The sequence below is a fragment of the Carcharhinus amblyrhynchos genome, chromosome 7, assembly GCF_965287045.1.
Source record: "Carcharhinus amblyrhynchos chromosome 7, sCarAmb.v2.hapA, whole genome shotgun sequence".
Taxonomy (NCBI): Eukaryota; Metazoa; Chordata; class Chondrichthyes; order Carcharhiniformes; family Carcharhinidae; genus Carcharhinus; species Carcharhinus amblyrhynchos.
The window spans coordinates 123,243,905-123,266,015 of record NC_137330.1 but is presented as its reverse complement, the minus strand read 5'-3'; the positions used below and the strand labels follow the sequence as shown (position 1 = coordinate 123,266,015).

Below are 22,111 nucleotides of genomic sequence, written 5' to 3'. Positions count from 1 at the left end.
CCTGTCACTATTGGGTGGCCTATAGAATACACCCAGCAAAGTTATCGACCCTTTGCTGTTCCTAACTTCCACCCACAGAGACTCCGTAGACGGTCCCACCACAGCATCCTCCTCCTCTGCAGCCATGACACTGTCCCTGATCAACAGTGCCACTCCACCACCTCTTTTGCCTCCCTCCCTGTCCTTCCTGAATCATCTGAATCCTGGCACCTGAAGTACCCAGTCCTGTCCCTGAGACATCCAAGTCTCTGTAATGGCCACCACATCACATTCCCAAGCAGCAATCCACGCCCTAAGCTCATCTACCTTATTTACTACACTCCTGGTGTTAAAATAGATACACTTCAGCCCCTCAGTCTGGACATTTCCCTTCTCCACCACCTGTCTAACCTCCCTCTCATACTGCCTGCAGTCTTCCCTACCTGGGAGCTAACCTCCTCGGTCCCAGTCTCCCCATCACTATTCCCTCCCCCCATCCTTTCTAGTTTAAAGTCCCCCCAGTAGCCCTAGCCAGTCTTCCCACCAAGATATTAGTCCCCCTGGGATTCAAGTGCTACCAGTCTTTACGGTACAGGTCACACCTGCCCCTAAAGAACATAAGAACATAAGAAATAGGAGCAGGAGTAGGCCATCTGGCCCTTCGAGCCTGCCCCGCCATTCAATAAGATCATGGCTGATCTGTCGTGGCTCAGTTCCACTTTCCCGCCCTCTCCCCATAACCCTTAATCCCCTCTCTTATCAAAAACCCATCAACCCGCTTCTTAAAAATATTTAGCGAGGCAGCCTCCACCACTTCAACGGGCAGAGAATTCCAGAGATTCACCACCCTTTGAGTGAAGAAGTTCCTCCTCAACTCCGTTCTGAACTGCCCCCCCTTTATCTTGAGGCTGTGCCCCCTAGTCCTACTGTCTTTTTTGAGCGGGAAGAGTCTTTCCACCTCTATCCTATCCATCCCATTCATCATCTTATACGTCTCAATGAGATCTCCCCTCATTCTTCTAAACTCTAACGAGTACAAGCCTAGTTTATTCAGCCTCTCCTCATAGCTCAACCCCCTCAACTCCGGTATCAGCCTAGTAAACCTCCTCTGCACTCCCTCCAAGGCCAAAATATCCTTGCGCAGGTGCGGCGCCCAAAACTGCACACAGTACTCCAGCTGCGGCCTCACCAATGCCCTGTACAGCTGCAGCAAGACCTCCCTACTTTTATATTCAATCCCCCTCGCTATGAAGGCCAGCATCCCATTCGCCTTCCTGACCACCTGCTGCACCTGCAGGCTGGGTTTTTGCGACTCATGCACAAGGACCCCGAGGTCCCTCTGCACCGTCGCCTGCTGCAGTTTTTCGCCACGTAAGTAATAGTCCTTCCTACCATTCTTCCTACCAAAGTGGACCACCTCACACTTGCCAACATTAAATTCCATTTGCCATTTCCTGGCCCATTCGCCCAGCCTATCTAGATCCTTCTGCAGACTCTCCACACCCTCCGCACAATTTGCCTTTCCCCCAATCTTGGTGTCATCAGCAAATTTCGACACCCTACACTCGGTTCCCTCCTCCAGATCATCTATATAAATGGTAAATAGCTGAGGCCCCAGCACCGACCCCTGGGGCACCCCACTAGTCACCAACCGCCAATCCGAATAGCACCCATTGACCCCCACTCTCTGCCTCCTATTTGACAACCAATCCTCTATCCACGCTAACACCCTACCCCCAACTCCATGTCCTCTGAGGTCCCAATGATCTAGGAACCGAAATCCCTGCCCCCTGCTCCAGTCCCTCAGCCATGCATTCAGCCTCCACCTCATTCCATTCCTGCCCTCATTCTCCCGTGGTACAGGCAGCAATCTTGAGATTACTACCTTCGCTTTCCCCTTCCTCAGCTGCCTACCCAGTTCCCTATAGTCCCTTTTCACGACTGCCTCCCTCTTCTTGCCTACGTCAGCAGTACCTATATGCACTACAACCTCCGGTTCCTCACCCTCCCCTTTCAGGATGTCTGGGACACGCCCAGAGACATCCCGGATCCCAGCTCCAGGGAGACAAACCACCATCCGCGACTCACGTCTACGTCCACAAAAATGCCTGTCCGCCCCCCTCGCTGTGGAGTCCCCTATTAGTTCTACCTTTTTGCTCTCTTTTTTAATTGTTTGACATACTGGCTCAGCTCCAGAGACCTGGCCACTGCTGCCTCCCTCAGATGCGCTGGTCTCCCCCCCACCCCCGTAGTACTCAGGCAGGAGTACTTACTTTGAAGGGGGACATCCACCGACGTGCTCTCCATCACCTGAGGTTTCCCCTTCCTAATAGTTACCCACGTGCCTTCTTCCCGTTGCCCTGGTGTGACTACTTGCTGATAGCTCCTGTCAATTATCTCCTCACTCTCTCTAATGAGCCGAAGGTCCTCGAGCTGCATTTGCAGCTCCTTGACCTGGTTCCATAGGGACTGCAGGTCCACACACCGAGCACAGGTGTGGATGCCTGGTAGACCAGGAGCCTCCAAGACCTCCCACATGTTGCACTGGCAACAACATACTGACCTCACACCCATACTTGCCCCTTTTTTAGTAACCCAGGGGAAAAAGTTTAAAAAAAAACTTAGCTTGCCTCACCCTTATCTCTTTGGCCCTATGAGCCAAAGCCCTTACAGCACACTCAAAAACAAAAACAAACTTACCTGCTCTCAGTCAGAGCCCTTCTCTCTCTCTCTCTTTTTAGGTTAGAGGAGGAGGGAGGGTTGGGATACTCTACCTATGTAGAGTATCGGGATTCCTCGCCACTCTAATTTATAGTAAGGTTAAAAAATAAACTCTACCCAAGTGTCTTTGCAACTGCTTCTGGTGTAAAATTTAAAGAAAAAACTAGTAAAAAGTTAGCTTTAAACATCATTATACTCCTGCAACAACTCTATGACTCTGTTTGATAATTATTAGTCTTTTTACTGTATCGATTAATTTGCATATGTGTAATAGAGGTATCAAGGAATGACACAAAGGTTGATGGATTTGTGGATAGCGATGAGAAGCATCAGAGGATACAGCAGAATATAGATTGGTTGGGAACTTGGGCGGAGAGTTGGCAGATGGAGTTTAATCTGGACAATTGAGAGATTAATGCATTTTTAAAGGTTTAATAAAGATAGGAAATGTACAATGAATGGCAGAACCCTTAAGCACACTGAGAGGCAGACGGACCTGTGTGTACAGGTACACAGATTACTGAAAGTAGTAACGTAGGTGAAGAAGGTAGTCAAGAAGGCATATGGCATGCTTGCCTTCACTGGCCAGGGCATTGAGTTTAAAAATTGGCAAGTCATGTTGTAATTTTATAGACCTTAGTAAGACAGCATTTGGAGTATAGTGTTCAATTCTGGTCACCACGCTACCAGAAGGATGTGGAGGCTTTGGAGAGGGTACAGAAAAGATTTACCAGAATGTTGCCTGGTACGGAGGGCATTAACTATGAGAGGAGGTTGGAGAAACTGTTAGTTCTCACTGGAATGACAGAGGTTGAGGGGTGACCTGTTAGAATTCAACAAGATTATGAGGGGCATGGACAGAGTAGGTGGTCAGAAGCTTTTTCCCCAGAGTGGAAGAGTCAGTTATATGGGGGCTTATGTTTAAGTTGCAAGAGGCAAGGTTTAAAGGCAAGGCAAGTTGTTTTTTTTACACAGAGGGTGATGGGTGCCTGGAACTTGCTGCCGGGGAGCTAATGGAAACAGATACGATAGTGAGTTTTAAGGGACGTCTGGACAAATACATAAAAATGATGGGAATAGAGGGATAGGGTCCCCGGAAGGGTAGAACATAAGAAATAGGAGTAGGCCATCTAGCCCTTCGAGCCTGCCCCGCCATTCAATAAGATCATGGCTGATCTGAAGTGGATCAGTTCCACTTTCTCACTTTCTCCCCATAACCCTTAATTCCCTTGTCTCTCAGAAACCTATCTACCCGTGACTTAAATATACTCAGCGAGGTACCCTTCACCACTTCAACGGGCAGAGAATTCCAGAGATTCACGACCCTTTGAGTGAAGAAGTTCCTCAACTCCAAAAAGAAGGTTTTAGTTCTGCCTGGCAGCATGGTTGGTGCAGGTTTGGAGGGCCAAAGGGCCTGTTTCTGGACTGTAATTTTCTTTGTTCTCTTTGAATGCCAATATCAATAGTCAGTCAATTTTTATTTTTGTGTTCTCTCCATGTCTGCCTACACAAATACACTAAACTATCTTTTTTCCCTTGCAGAGAATGCCAGCCAAAATGTTCTCAGATGGTGAAATGGTAATGGGCCGTTGGCCAGGTAGTCAGCTATACTATGAGGTACAAGTGACTGGTTACAACAAGAGCACCCAGCTGTATGCAGTCAAGTACAAGGATGGCACTGAGCTGAACCTGAAAGAAAGTGATGTCAAGGTGATGTTGGTGACTAAACTTTTTAAGATGAGAAGAATATCATCTTTCATTATTGCTTACAGTTGGTCTTTTATTTTAAATTCTTGTTCCCCCCGCCCTAGATTCTGTAATTATTAAATACTTTCAATAATACAAAGTATTGTGTTTCACCATTTGAAAAGAATCTAGCCAACAAATGCATCATGTGCAGTGATGATTTAATTACCTACTGTGGAAACTAGCCCTCCAGTCAATTTTAATTCCTCCTCTTTGAGATCTCATATTGGGAATGTGCTGAAGCAGGCCCATGGTCCTGTCGTTGGAAATTTGGAAAATAGGTGCTTTGATTATTAAATCACTTGGAAAGAATTTGTGAGAACAGGAAAACATTTTCATCCCAGTTGTGCTGGCCAACCTTGTACCTAGCAATCACATCTCTATCCAGAATACATATCATTGGCGTTTTTATAATGTTTGCTTCAATGGTCTTAATCTGACACTTCATTTACGCTTACAGCAAGCTAACTATGGCTGCCTCTTATTCCATGCTTGCTGTCCATTAAGTTTTTCAAATAAACTTCTGAAGTGCTTCCAACGTTTTCCATGTAGCCAATAAACCTATTATACTTTTTATCTTTCCTCTTTCAAAGCTGGTGAGCAATTTCATCAAACACCCAGCAAAGACCAGCCTCTTAGAAATTTAGTATTTCATTGAATCCTTTAAAAAAAAAATGGATTGGGAAACATGTCTTTTTGGCAAATTTAATTTTTATTGTGTCTGTTAACTGTCATGTACATTTTGTTCCACTAGCCTAAAGCAAACAGAATGACTTGAGGTTGTTCAAATGCTTTACTGATATCTACACTTCTGATATAAAACCAGGAAAATTCTGGAAATGTTCAACAGATCAGGTAGCATCATTGGAATGAGATGCAAAAGTTCATACAATGCATGTTGTGGCTGTTTTGAACTGTCTTCCGCAAATGTTGTTGTTTGACTTGCTCAGTGTTTCCAGCAATTTCTGTTTTTTGGTTGACTTCCAGCATCAACTGTGTTTAGCTTTTCTGGTCCATCATGTACCTAACTTTTTTCCTTGTTTTTTCCATAATAACTTTTTTTTAATTAGTAGTTTTATGTCCTGAAGGTATCTGTACTTCCCTTGGATAGGTGGTTACATTCAATGTCTCACCCAAGTGACTTTTCTTCAAGTGAGCCACGACTGTATCAAATTGCTCAATTGGAAGAGGCAGCAGAACCAAACCTAATGATCCCTTGCTCCATGTCCAAGTATATGAATTTCTACTGGAATCACTTAACAGCCATGTGTTTGAATCTACAATATTGATCATAAATTAGATTTTGAAGATAATGCGTGGAATTTTACAACCTCATTGAGCCCAGTTTGCACCGGGAAAATTAAAATCAGGTGTGATGCGACAAGCGGGAATGGCACCTGTTTTCGCGCCCATTCCCATTTTACCAATAAACAAAATCGGCACAATTGGAAGCCTGTCAAATGAGCGAAATGTCAAATTGCATTTATCACAATTTTGACTTGATTTATTATTGTCACATGTCTTAACATACAGTGAAAGGTATTGTTTCTTGTGCGCTATACAGACAAAAGATACCATTCATAGAGAAGGAAACGGGAGAGTGCAGAATGTCGTGTTGCAGTCATAGCTAGGGTGTAGAGAAAGATCAGCTTAACGCAACGTAAGTCTGTTCAGAAATCTGATAGCAGCAGGGAAGAAACTGTTCTTGAGTTGGTTGGTATGTGACCTCAGACTTTTGTGCCCTTCTCCTGAAGGAAGAAAGTAGAAGAGAGAGGTCCGGGGTGCATGGGGTCCTTAATTATGCTTTGCCGAGGCAGTGGGAAGTGTAGGCAGCCAATGGATGGGAGGCTAGTTTGCATGACAGATTGAGCTACATTCATGACCTTTTGTAGTTTCTTGCAGTCTTGAGCAGGTGCCATACCAAGCTGTGATACAATCAGAAAGAATGGTTTCTATGGTGTAAAAGTTGGTGAGTGTCATAGCTGACATGCCAAATTTCCTTAGTCCTCTAAGAAAGTAGAGGTGTTGGTGGGCTTTCTTAACTATAGTGTCGGCATGGAGCACCAGGACAGGTTGTTGGTGATCTGGACACCAAAAACATGTAACTCTTGACCCTTTCAACTTCGTCCGAATTGATGTAGACAGTATAATTGGCGTGCTTAACTCTCAATGGTCCCAGCTCACTTGCTTTAATGATCTGATTCGCTGCAGCCAGGTCAGTCAGGAAAACACCTTGTGTACAGCACAGGAGCAGGCCCTTCGACTCTCCAAGCATCGCTCAAGTTGTCCTATCTAGGCCAACTGCGTATATCCTTCTATTCCCCAATTGTTCATATGCCTATCAAGATAAGTTTTAAATGTGGCCAACATAACTGTCTCAAACACCTCACTTGGTAGTGCATTCCAGGCCCCCACCAACCTCTGTTTAAAAAAAAATCCCATCTTGAAATTTGCTGATGACACCAAGATTGGTGGAACGGCAAATTGCGCGGAGGGTGTGGAGAGTCTGCAGAAGGATCTAGATAGGCTGGGTGAATGAGCCAGGAACTGGCAAATGGAATTCAATGTTGGCAAGTGTGAGGTGGTCCACTTTGGTAGGAATAATGGTAGGAAGGACTATGACTTATGTGGCGAAAAACTGCAGCAGGCGACAGTGCAGAGGGACCTGGGGTCCTTGTGCATGAGTCGCAAAAACCCAGCCTGCAGGTGCAGCAGGTGGTCAGGAAGGCTAATGGGATGCTGGCCTTCATAGCGAGGGGGATTAAATATAAAAGTAAGGAGGTCTTGCTGCAGCTGTATAGGGCATTGGTGAGGCCGCAGCTGGAGTACTGTGTGCAGTTTTGGTTGCCGCACTTACGCAAGGATATTTTGGCCTTGGAGGGAGTGCAGAAGAGGTTTACTAGGCTGATGCCGGAGTTGAGGGGGTTGAGCTATGAGGAGAGGCTGAATAAACCAGGCTTGTAGTCGTTAGAGTTTAGAAGAATGAGGGGAGATCTCATTGAGACGTATAAGATGATGAATGGGATGGATAGGATAGAGGTGGAGAGACTCTTCCTGCTCAGAAAGGACAGTAGGACTAGGGGGCACAGCCTCAAGATAAGGGGGGGGGGGGGGGGGGGGGGGGGGGTGGTTTAGAACAGAGTTGAGGAGGAACTTCTTCACTCAAAGGGTGGTGAATCTCTGGAATTCTCTGCCCGTTGAAGTGGTGGAGGCTGCCTTGCTAAATATTTTTAAGACGTGGGTTGATGGGTTTTTGATAAGCGAGGGGATTAAGGGTTATGGGGAGAGGGCGGGAATGTGGAACTGAGCCACGACAGATCAGCCATGATCTTATTGAATGGCGGGGCAGGCTCGAAGGGCTAGATGGCCTACTCCTGCTCCTATTTCTTATGTTCTTATGTTATGAACTTGTGCCCCCTTGTAATTGTCATTTCTGTCTTGATTTTCAGAAGGCGTTTGACAAGGTACCTCACAAGAGGTTATTGCAGAAGGTCAGGGGGCATGGAGTTGGGGGTAGGGTGTTAGCGTGGATAGAGGACTGGTTGTCAAATAGGAGGCAGAGAGTGGGGGTCAGTGGGTGCTATTCGGATTGGCGGATGGTGACTAGTGGAGTGCCCCAGGGGTCGGTGCTGGGGCCTCAGCTATTTACCATTTATATAGATGATCTGGAGGAGGGAACCGAGTGTATGGTGTCGAAATTTGCTGATGACACCAAGATTGGTGGAAAGGCAAATTGTGCGGAGGGTGGGGAGAGTCTACAGAAGGATCTAGATAGGCTGGGCGAATGGGTCGGGAAATGGCAAATGGAATTTAATGTTGGCAAGTGCGAGGTGGTCCACTTTGGTAGGAATAATGGTAGGAAGGATTATTACTTACGTGGAGAAAAACTGCAGCAGGCGACGGTGCAGAGGGACCTCGGGGTCCTTGTGCAAGAGTCGCAAAAACCCAGCTTGCAGGTGCAGCAGGTGGTCAGGAAGGCGAATGGGATGCTGGCCTTCATAGCGAGGGGGATTGAATATAAATGTAGGGAGGTCTTGCTGCGGCTGTATAGGGCACTGGTGAGGCCGCAGCTGGAATACTGTGTGCCGTTTTGGGCGCCGTACTTACGCAAGGATATTTTGGCCTTGGAGGGAGTGCAGAGGAGGTTTACTAGGCTGATGCCAGAGTTGAGGGGGTTGAGCTATGAGGAGAGGCTGAATAAATTAGGCTTGTACTCGTTAGAGTTTAGAAGAATGAGGGGAGATCTCATTGAGACGTATAAGATGATGAATGGGATGGATAGGATAGAGGTGGAGAGACTCTTCCCGCTCAGAAAGGATAGCAGGACTAGGGGGCACAGCCTCAAGATAAAGGGGGGGCGGTTTAGAACAGAGTTGAGGAGGAACTTCTTCACTCAAAGGGTGGTGAATCCCTGGAATTCTCTGCCCGTTGAAGTGGTGGAGGCTACCTCGCTAAATATTTTTAAGACACGGGTTGATGGGTTTTTGATAAGAGAGGGGATTAAGGGTTATGGGGAGAGGGTGGGAATGTGGAACTGAGCCACGACAGATCAGCCATGATCTTATTGAATGGCGGGGCAGGCTCGAAGGGCTAGTTGGCCTACTCCTGCTCCTATTTCTTATGTTCTTATGCTCTGGGAAAAAACTTCCAACTTTTCACCCTATCTATACCTCTCATAATTTTACAAATTTCTATCAGGTCGCCGCTCAACCGCTAAGTTTCCAGGGAGAACAATCCTAGTTTATTCAATCTCTTCTTATAAGCTAATACTCTCCATACCAGGTAACATCCAGGTAACCCTTTTCTGTACTCTGTCCAAAGTCCCCACCGCCTTCTGGTAGTGTGGTGACCAGAATTGGATGCAGTATTCCAATGTTTTATATAACTATAAATTTGCCAACTTTTCTACCCGTGCTGCCACTTTAAGGATCTGTGGACCCGTACTCCCAGATTTCTGTGACTATGCTCCTAATGTTTCTGCCATTTATTTTGTAGCTCCCACCTGATTTGGATCTGCCAAAATGCATCATCTCGCATTTGTCTGGAGTAAATTCCATCTGACATTTCTCTGCCCAATTTTCCTGCCTATCTTTATCCCGCTGTATTCTCTGAAGATAGTGATCTTCATCACTATATGCAACTCCGCTAATCTCAGTTTCATCTGCAAACTTGCTAATCAGATTTGCATCAGCCTGCCATGAGGGACCTTATCCATGTTGGCAACACCACTGTCCTTCCAAAGAACAAAGAAAATTATAGCACAGGAACAGGCTCCTTAGCCCTCCACAACACCAGGTTAAAGTCCAACAGGTTTATTTGGTAGCAAAAGCCACTAGCTTTCAGAGTGCTGTTCCTTCATCAGGTAAGTGGAAGTTCTACTCACAAACAGGGCATATAAAGATAAATTCAATTTACAAAATAATGGTTGGAATGCGAGTCTTTACATGTAATCAAGTCTTAAAAGGTGCAGACAACGTGAGTGGAGAAAGGTTTGTGAACAGAACTCCCACTTACCTGACGAAGGAGCAGCGCTCCGAAAGCTTGTGGTGTTTGCTACCAAATAAACCTGTTGGGACTTTAACCTGGTGTTGTGAGACTTCTTTCTATGTTTACCCCAGCCCAATACTAGCATCTCCATATCATGACTAATACATGCTGCCATTGCCTTTCAAACTGCGTTTCCATCCCTTCCTCTGGAACGGCATCCTGACTTGCCTTCACTGCCTCAGCAACTTGGCTAGATCAGCATCTGAAAAGTGGGGAGCTGTCTTCCTGGAGGCTATTTCCTGCTGCACTGCCTGCTTGTCTATCCATCCTTGGGAGTTTTGAATAGAGCTGTCCCTTGTTGGAGCAGACCAGCTGCAAGCAATTTGGGCAAGTCATGCATCCGTTCGAGCATTCTAGCAAGTTTAATGCGGTTTGCCTTGTTACCATGGAAGGGAAGCCAAATCAGTGGGTGTGCTGATGAAGGGGTGTGGATTATTCTGTAATGGTTGAGTGCAGGGAGAGAGAGGGTCATGTCACTCAGCCATCAGGACTGGGGGATGATGAGGCCATGTGCAAGGGAGTCAGGTGGAGGAGAGTTGGGGGGATGGGGTTAAGGGGGTCAGTAATATTGGGAGAGGGAGAGGCTGTATCCAGCCTGGGGTGGGGGGAGGCCTGTCAGCAGAGCTGGGGTATTTTTCTGCTTTTCCTTAATATACACAGTTTGTGACTCTAATCCTGAGCTGCAGGTTGTCTGGTGAATTAGGCCCTGCCCACTGCCTCTCGCAGCTAGAAATGGCCCAGCCCATATTTTCAATGACTAAGTGCATGTGATTTGGTGTGAAAACTCACCCAAAAAACGAATCAGGAACTCTCTCGTTTTCAAGCTAACTGGATGCTTAGAAAAACTCAAATTCTCCCCAATGAATCATTTGAATATTCTCAGCAGTTTCTTTAACTTCTAGAAAATCTCCATCTGAAAGCAGTCAGATGCAAATTAAAAGAATGGAAAGGCCATCCTTGTGCTAAGGTAGGCAGATTCCCAAAGGGAAGAAAAGATAACTTGGTGTGAGAGAGCTTTAAAAGATGGAATTGGATCAAGGTAAGTTGAGAAGCACCTTTCTTGAGGAAAATGGGAAAGGCATTTGACAAGGTCTCACTTAACAGACTACTATGTAAATTTATAGCACATGGGATTGCAGGTAATGTCTCGAGATGAATAGAAAAATGGTTGGCAGATAGGAAGCGAAGAATTGGCCTAAATGGATCTGTTTTTGATTGGCAGTCAGTGACTAGTGATCCAGGGTGAGGTAGCTAAATGGATACAAAATTGGCTTGATGACAGAAGCCAGAGGGTGGTTGTAGAGAGTTGTTTTTCAAACAGGAGACTTGTGACCAGCGGTGTGTCTTGGGGATCGGTGCTGGATCCACTGTTATGTCATTTATATGAATGATTTGGATGAGAAGAGAGGAGGCATGGTTTGTAATTTTGTAGATGACACCAAGATTATTGGCGCAGTGGACAGTGAAGAAAGTTCTATCTTGATTTGCAATGGGATCTTGATCAATTGGGCCAGTGGGCTGACGAATGGCAGATGGAGTTTAGATAAATGTGGGGTGCATTTTGGGTGATCAAACCAGGGCAGGACTTGCTCAGTTAATGGTAGGGCATTGGGGAGAGTTACAGAAGAGAGAGATCTAGGGGTACATGTTCACAGCTCCTTGAAAATGGAGTCACAGTGGACAGAGTGGTGAAGAGGGCATTCAGCATGCTCAGTTTCATTGGTCAGAAAATTGATGTCTTGTTGAAGTTGTACAAGACATTGGTATGGCCACACTTGAAATATTGTGTGCAGTTCTGATCCCACCCTATTATAGAAAGGATATTATTAAACTAGAAAGAGTGCCAAAGAGATTTACTCGAATGCTACCGGGACTTGATGGTTTGAGTTAAAAGGAGAGGCTGGATAGACTGGGACTTTTTTTTTCTGGAGTGTAGAAGGCTGAGGGGTGATCTTTTGGAAGTCTAAAATAATTAGAGGCATAGATCACGTTGACCCCCTCCAACTATGGCAAGATCTGCAGGACATAACCAGCTACAAGATAAAGGCATGTAAAATCGCCGGCTCCAACGCATCTCTTCTCAATGAGCTCAATGCGTTCTATGCCCGTTTTGATTAAGTGGTCAGCAAGAGCATGCCCTCCACCCTAGATGCCCTGGATGAACCAATACCTGGGGTCACCATTTGCAGATGTCAGAGCAGCTTTCTCAAAGGTCAACTCACGGAAAGCAACTGGCCCAGTTGGGATACCCAGATGTGCACTCAGATCCTGCACGGATCAGCCGGCAGGGGTATTCACAGACATCTTCAGCCTTTTTACAACAATCTGATGTCCCTATCTACATCAAGAAGATGACCATCATCTCGGTACCTAAGAAAAACCAAGCACCTTGCCTTAATGATTATCAGCCAGTGGCTCTGACGTCCATCATTATAAAGTGCTTCGAAAGATTAGTCATGGCATGAATCAACTCCAGCCTCCCGGACTACCTGAATCCACTACAGTTTGCCTACCGCTGCAACAGGTCCATAGCGGACATCGTTTGCCTGGCCCTGCATTCAATTCTGAAGCGCATGAGTAATAAGGACACCTATGTCAGACTCCTATTTATTGACTACAGCTCAGCCTTCATGAGAACATAAGAAATAGGAGCAGGAGTAGGCCATCTAGCCCTTCGAGCCTGCCCTGCCATTCAATAAGATCATGGCTGATCTGTCGTGGCTCAGTTCCACTTTCCCGCCCTCTCCCCATAACCCTTAATCCCCTTGCCTATCAAAAACCTATCAACCCGCGTCTTAAATATATTTAGCAAGGCAGCCTCCACCACTTCAACGGGCAGAGAATTCCAGAGATTCACCACCCTTTGAGTGAAGAAGTTCCTCCTCAACTCTGTTCTAAGCCGCCCCCCCCTTTATCTTGAGGCTGTGCCCTCGAGTCCTACTGTCCTTTCTGAGCAGGAAGAGCCTCTCCACCTCTACCCTATCCATCCCATTCATCATCTTATATGTCTCAATGAGCTCTCCCCTCATTCTTCTAAACTCTAACGAGTACAAGCCTAGTTTATTCAGCCTCTCCTCATAGCTCAACCCCCTCAACTCCGGTATCAGCCTAGTGAACCTCCTCTGCACTCCCTCTAAGGTCAAAATGTCCTTGCGTAAGTGCAGCGACCAAAACGGCACACAGTACTCCAGCTGCGGCCTCACCAGTGCCCTGTACAGTTGCAGCAAGACCTCCCTACTTTTATATTCAATCCCCCTCGATATGAAGGCCAGCATCCCATTAGCCTTCCTGACCACCTGCTGCACCTGCAAGGCTGGGTTTTTGCGACTCATGCACAAGGACCCCGAGGTCCCTCTGCACCGTTGCATGCTGCAGTTTTTCACCATGTAAGTAATAGTCCTTCCTACCTTTATTCCTACCAAAGTGGACAACTTCACACTTGCCAACATTAAATTCCATTTGCCAGTTCCTGGCCCACTCGCCCAGCCTATCTAGATCCTTCTGCAGACTTTCCACACCCTCCGCACAATTTGCCATTCCACCAATCTTGGTGTCGTCAGCAAATTTCGACACCATACACTCGGTTCCCTCCTCCAGATCATCTATATAAATGGTAAATAGCTGAGGCCCCAGCACCGACCCCTGGGGCACTCCACTAGTCACCAACCGCCAGTCCCAGTAGCAGCCATTGACCCCCACTCTCTGCCTCCTATTTGACAGCCAATCCACGCTAACACCCTACCCCCAACTCCATGCCCTCTAACCTTCTGTAATAAACTCTTGTGCGGCACCTTATCAAATGCCTTCTGAAAATCAAGAAACACCACATCCACCGGCTCTCCTCTATCCACTGCCCTAGACACATCCTCACAGAACTCCAATAAATTTGTCAGACACGACTTCCCCTTAATGAAACCGTGCTGCGTCTGCTCTATCAAACAGTTCTCCTCAAGATGCCTCACTATTTTCTCCTTGATCACGGATTCTAACATTTTACCTACAACAGATGTTAAACTAACCGGCCTATAATTCCCTGTCTTTTGCCTGCCACCCTTCTTAAACAACGGCGTAACATTAGCCGTTTTCTAATCTTCCGGCTCTTCCCCGGAATCCAGTGACGTTTGGAAAATAATCACCAAGGCATCCACTATCACCTCCGCCATTTCTTTCAGAACCCTTGGATGCATTCCATCCGGTCCTGGGGACTTGTCTACAATCAGTCCTTCCAGTCTGTCGAGCACTGCCTTTCTAGTAACAATAATGTCATTCAGGCCCTCCACTCCTACCATCTTTCCATCGTTAACACCCGGCAAATTATTCACGTCCTCCTCCGTGAAGACCGAAACAAAAAAGTTATTCAAGGCCTCAGCCATTTCCCCATCCCCTACCACTAAGTCCCCCCTCTCATCCTCTAAGGGTCCAACGTTCACCCTAGCCAGCCTCTTCCTTTTTATGTATTTATAAAAACTCTTGCTATCCTTTTTTATATTAAGTGCTAGCCCAGCTTCATAGTTTATCTTACCCTTCTTTATCAACTTCTTTGTCATTCTTTGATGTTTAAACCTCTCCCAATCCTCTTCTTGCCCAGTACTCTTTGCTACTCTAAACGCCTCTGCTTTTAATTTAACACTTCCCTTTACCACCTCCGTTATCCATGGCTGATTATCTCTCCTCCTACGATCCTTTTTAACCATCGGAATAAATTTCTGCTGAACACCAAGAAAGATCTCCTTAAAGATCCTCCACTGCTCCTCAGCAGACCTACCTTCCAACGCGCTCCCCCAGTCAACATTCGCCAATTCCTCTCTCATCCTATTGTGCTCCCGTCTGTTCAAACAAAGGACACATGTCCAGGAACCCACTTTCTCCTCCTCCATCTGCATCAGAAACTCCACTATACAATGATCACTCTCCCCAAGAGGATCCTTCACCACAAGGTCCCTAATTCTACCTGCCTCATTACATAACGCCAGATCCAAGCTAGCTTGCTCCTTCGTCGGCTCCAACACACGCTGTTCAAGGAAACTATCCTGGCAGCATTCCAAGAGCTGTTCCTCAAGTCCTCCGCGTCCAACATGGGTTGACCAATCAATATGTAAATTGAAATCCCCCATAATTATCGCCGTTCCATTCCTGCACGCCGCATTTATTTGCGCGTTAACAGCCCGCCCCACCTTCAGATCATTATTTGGGGGTCTATAGACGACACCCACCAGCATCTTCCTCCCTTTGCTGTTCCTAATCTCCACCCACAACGATTCCACTTTCTGCTCTTTGGCCCCTATATCATCCCTTACTACCACCCTGATGCTATCCTTAATCAGTAGAGCTGCCCCCCACCCCCCTTCCTCCTAAACACTTGATACCCCTGTACATTCAGCTCCCAGTCCCTGTCACCTTGCAGCCACATCTCTGTAATGGCCACCAGATCATATCCATGTGTGCTGATCTGCGCCACCAGCTCATTCACTTTATTCCGAATGCTTTGTGCATTCAGATAAATTGCCTTCATCCCAGCCTTCACCTGTACCCTATTTGCTGGAACGCCACCAACCTTACTCACGCCCCCTACTCCCTTTATTATTGGGACATCCTTGGCCTCTTCCCGTACCTGTACCCTCTCCTTTACTTTCGACCCTGTAATTTCACCTACCCTCACACACCCAATTAGTTTAAAGCCCTATCTACACGATTCGCCAGGACTCTGGTCCCAACACGGTTCAGACCAACCCCATCTCACCTGAACAGGTCCCACCTACCCCAATACTGGTGCCAATGCCCCATAAATTCAAACCCATTCCTCCCACACCAATCCCTGAGCCACCCATTCACCTCCTTAATCTTATCAACCCTACGCCCGTCTGCACATGGTTCAGGCAGTAGTCCAGAGATAACCACCTTGTCGGTTCTACTTTTTAATTCCATTCCCAGCTTTTCATACTCCCTCCCCAGATCCTCAGTTCGCATTTTGCCTACGTCGTTGGCACCCACATGTACTACAACGACTGGGTTTTTACCTTCCCACTCCAGGTTCCTCTGCAGCCCAGATGCGACATCCTGGACCCGAGCATCAGGCAGACAACACACCCTTCTGTGCTCTTTGTCATTGTGACAAAGGACAGTGTCAATACCCTTAACCACACTATCCCCAATTACCACTATATTCCTTTTCACCTTCTCTTTGTCTGTGTCCTGTGTCTGCATCACTGTACCGTGTGCAGTTTGCTCACCAACCTCACAGCCCTTGTTCTTGTCCACACTGGCAACACTATTATTCCCATAAAACTCGTCTCCAATCTCTGTGGCCTGAGTCTTGGCACCTCCATCTATGACTGGATCCTGAACTTCCTAACTCTCAGACCACAACCAGTAAGGACAGGCAATGACAACAGTTCCTCCACAATCATCCTCAATACCAGTGGTCCACAAGGTTGTATCCTCAGCCCCCTACTATACTCCTTATGTACCTATTACTGTGTGGCCAAATTCTCCTCCAATTTGATTGTCAAGTTTGCTGGTGACACCACTGTAGTGGGTCAGATCTCAAACAATGACAAAACAGAGTACAGGAATGAGATGGAAATCTGGTGCGACAACAATAATCTCTCCCTCAACGTCAACAAAACTAAGGAGATTGTCATCGACTTCAGGAAGTGTAAAGGAGAACATGTCCCTGTCTACATCAAAGGGGCTGAAGTAGAAAGAGTTGAGAGCTTCCGGTTTTTAGGTGTTCAGATCACCAACATCCAGTCCTGGTCCCTGCATGCTGACACTATAGTTAAGAAAGCCCACCAGTGCCTCTACTTTCTTAGAAGACTAAGGAAATTTGGCATGTCAGCTATGACACTCTCTCTCCAACTTTTACAGATGCACCATAGAAAGCATTCTTTCTGGCTGTATCACAGCTTGATATGGCTCTTGCTGTGCCCAAGACCGCAAGGAACTACAAAAGGTCGTGAATGTAGCCCAATCCATCATGCAAACCGGCCTCCCATCCATTGACTGTGTCTACACTCCTCGCTGCCTTGGCAAAGCAGCCAGCATAATCAAGGACCCTGGACATTCTCTCTTCCACCTTCTTCCATTGGTTAAAAAGACACAGAAGTCTGAGGTCACGTACCAACCAACTCAAGAACAGCTTCTTCCCTGCTGCTGTCAGGCTTTTGAATGGACTTACCTTGCATTAAGTTGATCTTTCTCTACACCCTAGCTATGACTGTAACACAACATTCTGCTCTCTCTCGTTTCCCTCTCTACGAATGGGTATGTTTTGCCTGTATAGCGCACAAGAATCAAGACTTTTCATTATTTGTTAATACATGTGACAGTAAATCAAACAAAATAGATCAGTTAGATAGTCAATATCTTTTCTCAAAGATAGAGCCTAAAACTAGAGGGCATAGGTTTACGGTGAGAGGGGAGAGATACAGAAGTGTCCAGAGGGGCAATTTTCTTTTTCATGCAGAGGGTGGTGAGTGTCTGGAACAAGCTGCCAGAGGTATTAATAGAGGCGGGTACAATTTTAAAAAGCATTTAGACAATTACATGTGTAAGATGGGTATAGAGAGATATGGGCCAAATGTGGAGAATTGGGGCTAGCTTAGGGGTTTTTTAAAAAAAAAGGGTGGCATGGGCAAGTTGGACCAAATGGCCTGTTTCCATGCTATAAACCTCTCTGACTCTAGTGGGGTTCTGCAGGGATCTGTGCTAGGACCCCACCTTTTCACATTATATATTAATGATTTGGAAGAAGGAACTGAAGGTATTATGTCCAAATTTGCTGATGCTACAAAGTTGGGTGAGGGGGAGTGATGGGCAGTGATGTGATGCTTCAGCGTGATAGTTTGATTTGGACAGGCTGAGTGTGTGGGCATATGCATGGTAGAGATGCAGTGTTAATGTGAATAAATGTGAGGTTATTGAACTTGGTAGCAATAATAGTAGGACAGGTTATTATTTGGGTGTAAATTGAGAGAGGTGGATACTCACCGAGACCTTGATGTCCGTGTGTATCAGTCACTGAAAATAAGTGTGCAGTACAGAAGGCAAATGGTCTGTTGGCCTTCATAGCGAGAAGATTTGCACTATGGGATGTTTTGCTGCAATGTTATAGGGCGTTGTTGAATATTGTCTGCAGTTTTGGCTTCCTTACCTGAGGAAGGATGTCCTTGCTATAGATGGAGTACAGTGAAGGTTTACCAGACTGATCCCTCTTATGGCAAGTCTGTCAAATGAGGAGAAGTTAAGTCAGTTTGGATTACATTCACTGGAGTTTAGAAAGTGAGAGGAGATCTCATAGAAATTGATAAAATTCTAACAGTGTTAGACAGGGTAGATTTAGAAAAAATGTTCCCAGTGGTGAGTGAGTCCAGAACTAGGCGTCATGGTTTGAGGATAAGGGGTAGACCTTTTAGAACTGAGGTGAAGAGAAATTTCTTCACCAGAGGGTGGTGAATGTGTGTAATTCATTGCCACAGAATGTAGTTGAGGCCAAAATGTTGTGTGATTTCAAGAAGAAATTAGATGTAGCTCTTGGGCTAATGCGATCAGGGCATTTGGTGGGAAGGGGGAATCAGGATATTGAATTTGATGATTGACCATGATCAAAATTAAAGGTGAAGCAAGCTTGAAGGGCCGAGTGGCCTACTCCTTCTAGTTTCTATGTTTCTTGATGACGCTGTGGACCAATGTATGTGCCACAAACCAAAGGAGTCAGCTGTTCAATCTCTGGCCATGAGAGTATTTGTGTTTGTGGCATGAGCAGCAATGGAGAAAGAAATACTGAGCCACGTGAATTAAACCGTGTCTGTATGATTTTGCCTGTAGTTGAAGCCTCATTGTTTCTTGTTATAAATTATTAGTGTTTGACAGAAGCAAAATAATATAAATATAGATTCAGTGAAGTAAAATGAGAACTTTGACTTATAAACGAAAAGTTAATTCTTCAAGTTGATGGTGAATCATTGTAAATGGTCAGTGGTTGAAAATTACATGTTAAGTAATCAATAACTTTTTATCATTAGCCCTTAAATTATTTTAAAACAAAGAAAAGATCATCATCTCAACAACGTAGTCGATCTCGAACTCGATCTCGATCACGATCACGTTCCCCTGCTCGAACACAGACTCCCAAGCGTTCAACCTCCCGTGGCAGGGAGACAAAGAAAACTGTGCAGAAGGAAGAAGTGCAAAAGAAAGATCTGCCTGCAGCGAAGTTTGTCCCTCAGGTATGTGAAAATGCTTCTATTGAGACCTGGATGGACTCAGAACTATGCTGTCTGTCTGTGTACTTATGTTTGAGCCAAACTCTCAGCCACTTATCCCTCAATGGACTTTAAGGTGTGCTAAAAATGCAGATGGAAGAAGAGAGGCAGCCTGATGGTTTCTACCCATATGCCACCACCTTGTTTCTTTTCTGGTGAGATTATTATCTTTTGATGATTATTTTAATTGCTCATCAACAGGATAGCTGGACATGAAGTACCTTTTTAGTATTATTAGTAGCAGTGTTTAACAGGAATTGCACTTAGTTGCTCTTTAGCATCCCATCAAATTGGCAGATACCTGCCTGTCCTTTTGCTAGGATCTGGTGCACATTGAGATGCTAAAGGAGAAGGGCAAAAGAGAAAATCTTTTGCGCAGACGTTGATTTTTTTTTGTTTGTAGAAATCTGGCAAAAAGGTCCAATGATGAGGATTTTGAGCTGCTGTTACTGCTGCTGATGTATTGGACTGCATTATAGTTGAGTCTGAATAGGATTAGCTGTTTCGTGCATGTTCACAGAAACATATTAAAGCAAATTCTTTCATTCTGAGCTTTATTGATGCTTTTTGAATGAAAAACTCCAGGAGAACAGCACCATCAACAGAAGTGTCTCCGTAACAGACCACAAAGAGGAAGAGGAGAACAACACCACCAAGAAAATCTACAGAGTCGTTGAGGTAGGGAAACTTAATGATGGAAATCATTGCTGATCCTTAACTGAGATCCACTAATGATTTCTCATCCTCAATTATCTTTTATTGAACTGTTATTTTTCTTGCCTTTTTGTTCCTTTTGCTAAGTTTCCTTTTTGGTCTTGCATCTCCTGATCACACTCCAACACAGGTGAGAACGTGCAGATCCCACACAGATAGCAACCCAAGCTGGGATTTAAACCAGAGTCCCTGGTGCTGTGAGGCAGCAGTGCTAATCACCGTGCCACCATGCCATCCAAAGTCCATCAACTCCTTCAGAGAGCAATCCTAGCTAGTCTCATTCCCCTGTTCTTGCATACATGCATATGAACCAAGAGCAGGAGTAATCCACTCAGCCCTTCAAGACTGTTGTGCCATTCAATAAAATCAAGGCTGACCTGAATGTAACCTCAACTCCACATTTCCACCTACCCTCGATTAATCTATTACCTCTTTGCTTATCAAGAATTAAAGATTGCTACAAATGTCTTTTGAGGAAGAATTCCAAAGTCTTAAATGGGCAACATTTTATTGTTAAAGAGTGAGCCCTAGTTCTACATTCTCCCACAAGGAAACATCCTCTCCACATCCAAAGGTAGAGGAGTCTAAAACTAGAGGGTGTATCTTTAAGGTGAGAGAGGAGAGATACAAAAGTATCCAGAGGGGCAATTTTTTCAGAGGATGGTGAGTGTCTGGAATAAGCTGTCAGACGTAATAATAGTAGAAATAGGTACAATTTTGTTTTTAAAAAGTACTTAGACAGTTACATGGGTAAAATGGATGTAGAGGGATATGGGCCAACTGTGGGCAATTGGGACTAGCTTAGGTGTCCTTCAAAAAAAAAAGGGTGGCATGGACAAGTTGGGACTTCTATGATTCTATGACATCAACCCTGTCAAGACACCTCACGATCTTGCAAGTTTCAATCAAGTTGCCATGATCTTATTGAATGGCACCACAGTCTTGAAGGGCTGAATGTCTTATTCCTGCTCTTGGTTCGTATGTACGTATGAAAGGACAGGAGAGTGGGACTAACTAAATTGCTCTTTGAAGGAGCTCTGGACTTTGAGCTGAGTGACTGTCTTTAGTTGTATGATAAATTTTAACTGAAGATTCCCTTTTTGCTCACTAATTAGTTGTTGTGTTGCCTTTGTACAGGCAGTCCTCAGACTTGTGACACAATTGGTTCCTGAAAACTGTGTTGTAAGTCGGAACTGATTTTCCCATAGAAAAATGATATAAATGGGGGATTGGTCCTTATGCATCAAGGCTGGAAATCACTTGTGGTGTTACATGTTCTCAACTCTTGCCCTGTCAAGGTACTGAGGTGACAGTTGATGCCTGCATGCCTTTGCACAGGTTCCTTGGTCAGCGAGTGGGATATAATTAAGCCATCGATTACTGTCAGTTGCATAAGAACATAAGAAATAGGAGCAGGAGTAGGCCATCTAGCCCTTCGAGCCTGCCCCGCCATTCAGTAAGATCATGGCTGATCTGCCGTGGCTCAGTTCCACATTCCCGTCCTCTCCCCATAACCCTTAATCCCCTTGCCTATCAACCCGCGTCTTAAAAATATTGAGCGAGGCAGCCTCCACCACTTCAACAGACAGAGAATTCCAGAGATTCACCACCCTTTGAGTGAAGAAGTTCCTCCTCAACTCCGTTCTAAACCGTCCCCCCTTTATCTTGAGGCTGTGCCCTCTAGTCCTACTGTCCTTTCTGAGCGGGAAGAGTCTCTCCACCTCTATCCTATCCATCCCATTCAACATCTTATACGTCTCAATGAGATCTCCCGTCATTCTTCTAAACTCTAACGAGTACAAGCCTAGTTTTTTCAGCCTCTCCTCATAGTTCAACCCCCTCAACTCCGGTATCAGCCTAGTAAACCACCTCTGCACTCCCTCCAAGGCCAAAATATCCTTGCGTAAGTGCGGCGACCAAAACTGCACACAGTACTCCAGCTGCGGCCTCACCAGTGCCCTATACAGCTGCAGCAAGACCTCCCTACTTTTATATTCAATCCCCCTTGCTATGAAGGCCAGCATCCCATTTGCCTTCCTGACCACCTGCTGCACCTGCAGGCTGGGTTTTTGCAACTCATGCACAAGGACCCCAAGGTCCCTCTGCACCGTCGCATGCTGCAGTTTTTCACCACATGAATA

At 45.6% G+C, this 22,111-nt stretch overlaps 1 protein-coding gene across 1 annotated transcript in view; it reads left to right on the top strand.

Annotated features, from left to right (window-relative positions):
- lbr (lamin B receptor) overlaps window positions 1-22,111 on the top strand; it is a 136,615-nt gene that overhangs the window by 53,579 nt on the left and 60,925 nt on the right. Inside the window, exons 2-4 of the mRNA XM_080193081.1 lie at window positions 4,243-4,410; window positions 19,017-19,220; window positions 19,842-19,934. Coding sequence (XP_080049207.1) covers window positions 4,246-4,410; window positions 19,017-19,220; window positions 19,842-19,934 — 462 coding nt within the window. The 5' untranslated portion in view covers window positions 4,243-4,245. The remainder of the gene's footprint in view (window positions 1-4,242; window positions 4,411-19,016; window positions 19,221-19,841; window positions 19,935-22,111) is intronic.